The sequence below is a fragment of the Crocodylus porosus genome, unplaced genomic scaffold (assembly GCF_001723895.1).
Source record: "Crocodylus porosus isolate Cpor-Errol unplaced genomic scaffold, CroPor_comp1, whole genome shotgun sequence".
NCBI classification, from domain to species: domain Eukaryota; kingdom Metazoa; phylum Chordata; order Crocodylia; family Crocodylidae; genus Crocodylus; species Crocodylus porosus.
In genome coordinates, this window is record NW_017728951.1 from 15,661,313 (window position 1) to 15,671,197 (window position 9,885).

The following is a 9,885-nucleotide window of genomic DNA, read 5'->3' on the forward strand; positions in this document are numbered from 1 at the left end:
GCGCCGGGCTGCACGCATGCTGAGCCCCGCCGCCGCGCCGCCGCTCCGGGGGGACCCGGCCGCCGCCAGGATGCTCCTGCCCACCTTGTACCTCGTGCTGCCCCTGCTGGGTGAGTGCCCCCGCGCCGCGGGCAAGTTTCCCCGGGACGTGGGATTTTTCCGCAGCCCCAACTCGGAGGGAAACTTTCCCACTAGGGGTTTTTTCCCTCTCCTCTTTCTACCCACCCCACCTCCTGGGGGTGGACAGGGTGGTGGTGTTGTGGGGGGGGGGAGGATGGCACGTTTTCCAGCCCTCAGTCCTGTTAATCTGTTTGCTGCTTGCCACCCCCAGTGCTGTGGGGAAGGGGGAGGGCTGGAGGGGGGAAGGGGTTAATGCCACTTGTTTTTCCGCCCCAAGACAAAAAAGACCGGAGAGAAGTAGGGGTGCGGGGGGACGGGGATGGATGGGTGGGCACCTTGGAAATGTGTGGGGGAGAGCAAAATAAATGCCTAGAGAGACTGAGAGCTGGGGTGGTGGTGGGGGGGCTCATTTCGGTCCCAGTTGAAATTGCAGCCCTGGTGGGAAGGGGGGGGGAAGCACGTTGTGTGTGTCATCGTCCCCCCCAGCCCAGCATCAGGAGGGAGAGGGAGGCACGGTGGAGCTGGGGAAGGGGGTCCCTATTCCCCTGTGTGCAGGAGGCTCCTTCTAGTCCCTCTTCTGCCCTTAAACGCCCCCCTTAGGGTCAGTGCCGCTCAGAGGGGCGTCCCCCTGCACGCTCCCAGGCCCTGCCCTGCCCCTGTTGGGAGCCGGCGGGGAGCTGCGCTGCCCAAGGGCCCCCCGGGCTGCAGCCGCGGGCACCGAGCCCCTCTGCTCGCTCCCTGAGAGACTTTGTGGCTTTGTTTCCTCTGTCTCCAGATGCACTTTTGTCCGCAGAAGTGAGCGGGCTGCCTGGAGGGGACCGCCTGGACTGTGTGAAAGCCAGCGATCAATGTCTCAAGGAGCAGAGCTGTAGCACTAAATACAGGACACTGAGGCAGTGCGTGGCCGGCAAAGAGAGCAACTTCAGCCGGGCGACGGGCCTGGAGGCGAAGGACGAGTGCAAAAGCGCCATGGAGGCTCTCAAGCAGAAATCCCTGTACAACTGCCGCTGCAAGAGGGGCATGAAGAAGGAGAAGAACTGCCTGCGCATTTACTGGAGCATGTACCAAATCTTACAGGGTACGTTGTGAAACACAGACATGCTCCACTCCCCCCCAGCGCAGCGTGCTCTCACGGCCCCTCGCAGCCTCACTCGGGGCCGCTGCAGAGGGGGGCTAGCCTCACTGCTCCCCTCGTGCTCTTCAGCTGCGCAGTTGGGACCTCTCCTCTGACCCAGGACCAGCTGCCGCTCTTGGGAAATTTGCAGGCAGGGTTTCCTCCAGGGGACGCAGCTGACCTTTGCGAAGCGTAGGGCATGAGCCTGTGCACAAGCTCCAGCAGCCACCCACCTGTGACTTCACCCTGACCCAGGAGTTTAAGCACTTGTTAACTAGCTCTCCCTTCCCAGGGCCACTATAGCTACTTAGCTTCCCCGGGCAGAGTAGATGTGAAGTCCAGGTTGTTCTAGTCTTCCTTTCCCTGCCCTTGTATTTACCAACAGCAACCCACCCAGGGAGATGTGTGAGAGAGGGCCCCTCACTTTGCAGAGCACGGGAAAGGAGCTGATTAGAAATGACAGGAGGAACTGGCAGGACCTGCTCCACGCCCACTGAAGTCCTTGGCAAATCTTCCACCGGCTGCTGGGGACAGGAGGGGCCCTTAGTCAGTAGAGATGTATGCATCACCCGGGCATGATTCTGCATTAAGGACCTCTCATACCCACCCAGGTCAATGGGCAGATCTGGCTCGTGCTCGCCTCAGACATTCATCTTGAAAGCATTTCCACCTTTTTATTGTTTCATCGTTGTTGGGTTGTGGGGTTTTTTTTGGTTAGCTTATCCAACAAAATGTCAATTGGACTATTGCAAGGAGCTCAGTGTCTGTTGGTTACCCCTTTCATAATCAATCGCTCTACTCCTCCTCGGACGCTTTATGCAGTGTAAATCTCTCTCCTCTCCGGAAAGCTTTTTCTTAGGAGGGTTATTATCAGTGATGCCAGGTTTCAAATGGCCGCTGATCTTTTTTTCTCTTAAGCCAGGGCCTGATGCGAGTAAAAGAGAACTTCCCTTTCCCAGCAGCTCTCTTCTTGGCATCTGAAGACAGGAAATGGTTGTGATGTCACAGATTGTCTCTTCAGATTTGTGACTTCATTCCAGGGAGGAGAAGGGGAGGGAGTTAATGGCAAGGAGGGGGGAAACCTTCCTCTCAAGTGTGCTCATACATAGCCCTTAGTTTCCCTCCTCTAACATGAACAGGTTAACGAGAAGAGCATTTGAATGTTTCAGGGCAGCTTTAACCCAATCCAATTTGATTTAGAATGGAAATAAATAATAAACTGCCCCCCCCCCCCCACCCAAAAAAAAAAAATATGTGAAAGAAACCCAAATCTTTTGTTGTCCTTAGGAAATGACTTGCTTGAAGATTCCCCCTATGAACCAGTTAACAGCAGATTATCAGACATATTCAGGCTAGCACCAATTGTATCAGGTAAGCAGATTTACAATTCTTTAGCTGAAACCTCACTATAATCCGCTTCTTTTAAGTTGGTCTACATGAGTTTTTGAAGTCTGTGAAGTAACGCTGTTTTGGGACTGCAGAACAATGTGTTTGCTTTCTGGATTTGGGAAATTCGAGGTATAATTAAGGGACTTGAGCAAGTACTATTATTTTTTTTTTATTTGGCTAAGAGTAGATCTGAAGAGGGCTTGTCACAATGATAATTTTGTTCTCGTTTAGTTCGTTCCTGAAAATAAATGCTAAATTTACCTGTAGGTGGCAATCTGATCCCCTGTGTTTGTAATGTACAATACAGTTGCTTGCTTTCGGGAACGTAGTTTGTGCAAGCTACCTCCCATTGACACTAAGGAAGATGAGAAAATAATCTCTCAAATCTTGGTATGTGGGTTTGTGTTACATTTTTTACTTTTTTGTTTTGTTTTGTTTAAAGGAGAGATTTTGGAATTAAGGATTGTTTCTCTTGCCTGAACAGTGCAACTGATTTTTTTTTTTAAAGAGCTTATTCATGACTTCTCAGCTTTGCTTTGAAGAAGTCTTTGCTGTGTGATTATCTAGACAATTTATGCTATTTATATTATACTGTTTGCTTTTTGAGACTTAGTTCATTTTGGATCACAAATATTTATGGGAACGGTGAATTTTAGGCAGTGTCAAGAGGATACAGGCTGATACTTGCATTCAAATGTAGTTTTCAAAGCAACCTATAAGGATGCAGTCTATATAAAATACCTGTATGATGTAGTTATGTGGGATGATATCGGCACTCTGAGTATGTCATAGTACATCATAATGCATATTACATAAACACGCCAGTGTTGTGGTTAACTGTTAATTCCCATGGTTAAAGAGGCTTCAGAAAAGAAGTCTGAGACCAGAGCAGCAAGAGATTTGATGTGATTGAGGTGTTAGAGAGAGTACCAAAATAATTTAGGAGCTTAAGTCTCATTTACAGCATGACTTTGGCACTGGGTAAAATTTTCAGAAGTGTTTAAGTGATTTGGGATCCTAAATCTCATTGAAAGTAAAGGGAACTTTGCCTCTTAAATGTCTAAGGCCCTGATCTTTAAAGCCATTCTGGCACCTAAGTATGCAGATCGTTACCTACTAGTGTTCCAAAAGGACTAACCTTCTTTAATTTTGATGGGACTTTGATTCCTCTGAGCTCCAGAAAAACCCAGAAAGTGTTTGTTAGCTTTATAGGTATCTACGTGCATCTAAAAATCTGACCCCAAGTCATTTTTCAAGATCAGATTTAGGCTCTACTTTTAAGCACTTTTGAAAATGTTGTCCTTAATCTAGTAGATGGAGAAACACTACGGAGAGGGAAAACATTCCAGAAATCTCTTTTAAAAAATTAAAAAACAGACTAAAAAGTAACACACAGCAGTTTCATCTTCTGGTTGCAAGCCACCCAAGCAGTGCTGTAAGAGGTTATGGTGAATTTCCTTAAAATCAGATTTTGATTTAAGATTGTTGTGTTCTGAATAGAGGTGTCCTTTGATAACTTTTATTTCCTCTCATTTTTTAGATGTAACACGTTTTGCCAAGATGGTTATTTTTAAAATGTGTTATATTTTGCAGTTGCTACAGCAACAAAGAACTAACTACATTCAATTCAAATAACTGTAATTATTCCAGCGATCATTATTTATGATTCTGTGCAGATTGTGACTGATAGCATGCTCTTTGTGCGCTCCAAAGTCCCATTGATTTCAATGGAAGTTTTGGGTTTGCAAGAGTTTTGAGATTAGGTCCAGTGGAAGAAGTGAACAGGGTGGAGTTTTGACTAGCTGCATGGCAGATACGAAGAGGAATAAAAGAATTAAGTATTTGGAAAAGGTTGAAGAGAAACGTGTTTAGGAAAAAACATTGTTGATAAGGTTGTAGGTGTGGTTATATATTAGACCCACTTGAAGTCAAATAGATTTATCTTTGGTGCAGATATCTGCATATATTTAGGATCACAGGACTTATGCAAGCATCTGAAATCCTGAGGGTTTTTTTGTATTTGTATTAACAGAGTTAGCTTTGGGCAGGGTTTTCATATCTATTTTTCTGCCAATCCTAGAGGGTGTTTATATTGCATATCGTTAGGGCCGCATGCATCCTCATCAAGACTACAGTGTAATTGAGGGCAGAAATTGGCCTTTGCTTTTAAGAATATAGAGAGTGATCTATCCCATCAGACCCCTCCTGGCATCTACCATCATTGGTTCAGAGATCCCAGAGGATATTTTCCTGACTGTTTTCTTTAATAGCTAGTGGATCTATTGTCCATAAATTTCTCTAGTCCCTTTTTGAACCTGGCTATGCTACCTGCCTCTTCAGCCTTCTGTGGTAATGAGTTCCATAAGTGAACCATATACTACATAAAAAAAATACTTTCTTTTGTTAGTTTTAAACCTGTCTAGTCCAATTTCAGTGGGTTTTCCCTAGTTCTAGTATTCTGGGACTTAAGGCTCCTACACACATGTGGGGAGCCTGCTCTGACACGCTGGAAATCCAGTGCATCCCGATTAATCGAGTCTGCTGGAGCATGGAACTTGACGAGCTGTGGCAGCCTCCCGTGTCGCGTGCATCAGCGCTGCCACGTGTCTCCACGCTGACAAAACGGTGGCGTGTGCTTGGAAATATAACACATCGAATGAGTTTTAGTTCAAAGCGCACCACCACTATTTTGTCAGTGTGGAGACATTGATACGCATAACGCGCTGGCACTTTTAATTAGCGCGGCTCGCTAATTAAAGCATATGGCGCCGCGCCAGGACCACATGTAAAAATGCCCTCAATGATTAACAGTTGCCTGTTCACTTTGTTCACACCCTTCATGATTTTATAGACTTCTGCCCCATAGCCTTTTGCTTTCCAAACTGAGGTCTCATAACCTTTCCAGTTTGCCCAGGCATTACAGCTTCTCCATACCCTTGATCATCCTGGTTGCCCATCTGGGTACCTTTTCCAATTCTTCTGCATACTTTTTGAGATGCAGAGACCAGAACTAAAATCTATTTTTGTGGTACTAGATAACTTTTGCATAGCATGCAGTCCAGAACTAGTTTCTTAATAATTTATCAGAAATTATTTTACAGTTATCTATATATCACAGTTATTTTATAACCAATATTACATTTTAAAAAGTACTAAATCCATCACCAGTAAAAAAAAACAAACAAAAAACCCCCAACACAACATGCCATAATTTACTGTGATCAACTCATGGATTTGTACTACTGTGTTCAGATGATCGCCAGTAATGCTACATTTTGTATTTTGCTTTTTAATGAAACTACAAAGAAAGTGTGTATTTAAAAAATATAGAAAGGTTAAAGTGGAGCAGTGTGTTCAGTGTTTGTTTTAGTTGAGATAAATTCATTTTTCTCCCATGTTTAGGTCCTAACTTTCCCTCCTTCTAAATATAGGGACCCCATGGTTCAATGCCTTCTTTAAAAGGTGTTCTCCCAAATCTTTGCTTGTCTGAAGTTAAAACCAGCTTATTTTCCAGCCCTAGAACCCAGTTTTCTTGCCTTACAGAAGTTGAAACTGTGCTGAAATCAGTTTTGGTGCTGGGCTCACATAGGTTTCCTTTAGAAGTCATATCTTGTTCCTGAGATTCTGTATCTGTGCCATGAAATGCACATTGACTGATTTAGATAGCTTAGTCTATAGTCCTGTTTCAGATTATAGTATATAATTCATTTAAGGGGTTTTGCTGAATGCCCATTTTTGGTTTAGCCAAAAGTTTTGGGAGCTGACAGTGATTTTGGGCCATTTACTTCCTTCACAATTGTAGTGAATATGCAAATCTATTGATTGAATTTTGGAGGTTAGCTTAATGCCCCTAGATCACATGTGAAGCATGGAAGATTTCATTAGTTTCTCAAATGTTTAATCTATTTAAAAATTCAAAGGTTTCAATTTTACCACTGAAGGAACAGTTTGGCTTCAAACATAAAATATTGAGTAACCTCTCCTCCCTTTAAATTGGTATTTGATATTGTTCCTTACAACTGGAAATACAAACTCTGCACTAAATCTTATAATTTTAGTATTCACTGATGCATTTTAATAGTCATTTCAATAGCATATTGAAATAGAGCATCTCATGTTAAAATTATAGCTACGTGTAGTTGCAGAAATATTTACAAAAGAGATGTTTCTGAAATGTATCATTCACTTCAACACAAAATGGAAAGCTACTAAAGTGGAACAAAATGCTTAAGACCATTTCTGTAAATTAGTATAAAGGGAATATCCAGTGGCTCGGCCTCTTGAAGGGTCGGATCGAAAACATTTACTCTTTTAAGAATGACCCCTTGCTATGTGTACGTGGCTCTACTTGTGGGTTGAATGGTTTGTCACAAGCTCCTTTTTCCATGATTCAACCTTTTTATGTGTCCTTTACTTCTGGAAGTGATCTCATGTATATAGGACCTTTTATGGCATTGGTCGTCTTTACACGTGCTCTGGTGGTGGGTTGCTTTAATTAGAGTGGCTCCAGAGAGCTGCTTTAATTAAAGTGCCTGCAGTGTCTTGTGTATTTGGCATCGCATGCTTCAAAATGGAGGTGGGGGCACTTTAACTAAAGCCTGTGGGCTTTAGAATGGTATTCTTTTTTTCGTCTCTTGAGTCGTCAAAAGCCTTATTGAAGTTGTGGTTTCGATTCTCACATCAGTATTTCCCTAGTAAGAAACAGTGAAGTTGACCATGGAAAACACTTCTCCCAAGACTTTAGATTTCATCAGGAAGAGTACGTACAGGAATAACAGACCTTTGGCATCAGTTACCCCCAGAATTGGGTTAGGCAGGTGGAGCAAAAAAGGTACAGTAGTTTCCTTGAAAGACTTGCTGCCAAAAAAGGAAGGGGAAACCGGCTTGATGAATTCCATGGGTCCAAGGGAATAAACTTCCTTTTTCTTTTGTGTTTAAGGGCCGATGGGGTTTCTAGTGCTCAGCTATTCTCTCTCTGTCTCTTTCTCTGTAACATCTTAATTCCTTGCATAAAGAGAGGGGGAGATAGGGGCTACACCACTCATTGAATCCCCTAGGAAATCTACTGTTGCTCTTCTCGGATTTCCATGACTGAGTATATTTCCCTTAATCACGTGTGTCATCCTTGTAACAACACAAGAGTTGTGTATCCATCCATGGGAGCACATACTTCACATTTTAATCATTGTTTGACCTTTATATTTTCCTACTAGGTAAATATCTTTGCTTTTTATAAGTCACACAACATCTTTTTCCATTTTTGTCAAAAACAATAAGTTAACGTCTCTATCCTAGCCAACAAACACAATGTTTTCTCCTTTTGGGCTTTGTCGTGTGTGAATTAGCGACTTATCCCAGTGACTTAATAGCGTATGACATAACCGAGTCTTATAACCCAAGGCCTTTAAGCCTGCCTCCATTTCTAGATAAGCGTATGTATACCATGTACTAGGTACTTTTGCTAATTTAACACTTACGTAGTCTTCTTGAGACTGTTGTCTGAAACTGTTAAGATGCATTATATTTTTACATTTGAATTATTTACGAACTATGAGAAAACACTAGCATTGGTTTTCTTTGGATCTTTAAAGTGCACTTGTTAGCTATTTTGCTTTCTTTTAGACTGTTACATTCTTTTTGCATGTTAGAGATGCATTTTATGTTCACTTAATTTCACAAACAAAGGACTAGATCCTTTTAGGTTAAAAGGAGATTTACAGTCACTGTAGTGAGTTCAAGATCAGTTGTATTACCTCTCAATTTTTATGATGTCTTCCATTGTAATTTTTTGGTTTTAGTCCTTTTTTTATGTGCACAGAGGGCTTTTGAGTTCTGAGCACCACAGAAGTACATATGTATTACTAATTATGGTTGTTCTTAGATTGTTGTCATTTATAATTATATTTTTATGTGCAAAGTAGTTTTTGGATTAATCAGAGTAATAGCCCCTGGGCCAATATCTGATATTACTTGAACTGGTATAAAATATGGACTAACTCTTGTCTCCAGGAGAGTTTTGTGGCCACTTGGCCTAGCCAGGGGGGAAAAAAAAGCAGGCATCCACTTCAGTTGTGTTTGTAAAAGGGAAAATAGCTTGGGGAAAAAAAATCTTAGCATGAGCATACACAGTTGTTCACGTGTTCATGGTGTTCATTGACATTTCTGTCTGTTGATTCTCTTTGTAGAGACAACCAGGCTTGCTTCCCATTAGATAACACGTTATCTGAGGTATATAAATACTACTTGCTGATTTCCCACTTCTGCTTTTTATGATCAGATTGGACTCTACACAAAAGAAAATCACTTTGATGACTGTTGACTCTCTGAAACACTTCGAGTTTGCTGTTTTGTGTATCCCTGGAAAAAGAATCTGATTCTGATAAGCGATTTAAGTACCTTTCTGAAGTGGGAGACTGGCCAGCATAGACACTACTCTTCTTCCTGTTAACCTCTGTAGGAGTGTGAGCAGGCCCCTGCACTAAAATCAGGCAAAAAAGGCTAGTGTCAGGATAATCGGTTTACCGTTTATTTGATGCCTTGATGAGAGGGGAGCAATGTTGTCAAAGGTCTTCATGGAAAAGAAGTGTCCTGTGTTGCCTGTTTGTTACTCCTTTAGGCCTCCAAAAGCCAGCGTTCATGGAGCAGGTAGAGCTCTCTTTCTTCCCAGGAGTCCAACCAAATAGGAGCCATGAGCTCAGCATAGAAGGTACCATACTAGCCCTTTGTAGAAGGAAGGAGGCAGAAAGAGTATAGTGAAATGGTGGGGTCTGTAGAAATATGCCTCATCTCCTGGCATGCTGAGGAGCAGTGTATTTTCTAAGGTTTTTTTTTACCAGGGGTCGCAAAAGAAAAGGTGGTGAGAGGGCAATCGAGTCATTTAAAAGTGGTTTGAGGTTCTTTGTAGGCTGTAGAAATTCTGCTGAGTGTCCCGTTCTCCATACCCAGATATAGCAAACACTTGTCAGGTCCATGGAAGCAGAGGGTCTTACTTTGTAGGTAGCGGGGAGGCTCCTTTCTGTGACCAGGTAACAAAGAGCTTAGATGGGAAGGAGGAAGTCGATGTCTTCTTCTTGGACTTTCAGAAGGCCTTCGACACAGTGTCCCGCTCAATTCTGGTGGGCAAGCTGAGGGACTGCAGCATTGACGAATGCACGGTCACATGGGTGGCAAACTGGCTCCAGGGGCACACCCAGAGGGTGGTGGTGGACGGGTCGATGTCGACCTGGGGGGGTGTGGGCAGTGGAGTCCCCCAGGGCTTGGCC

General features: G+C 43.3%; 1 protein-coding gene across 2 annotated transcripts in view; it reads left to right on the forward strand.

Annotated features, from left to right (window-relative positions):
* The first annotated feature begins 6 nt into the window (after nucleotides 1-6).
* The window catches only part of GFRA1 (GDNF family receptor alpha 1), a 213,904-nt gene continuing 204,025 nt past the window's right edge, over nucleotides 7-9,885 (forward strand). The window contains exons 1-3 of one of the 2 annotated variants that reach the window (XM_019555818.1): nucleotides 7-110; nucleotides 896-1,198; nucleotides 2,522-2,605. In XM_019555818.1, coding sequence (XP_019411363.1) covers nucleotides 17-110; nucleotides 896-1,198; nucleotides 2,522-2,605 — 481 coding nt within the window. In that variant the 5' untranslated portion in view covers nucleotides 7-16. The remainder of the gene's footprint in view (nucleotides 111-895; nucleotides 1,199-2,521; nucleotides 2,606-9,885) is intronic. The other variant, XM_019555820.1, reaches the window with a different exon arrangement.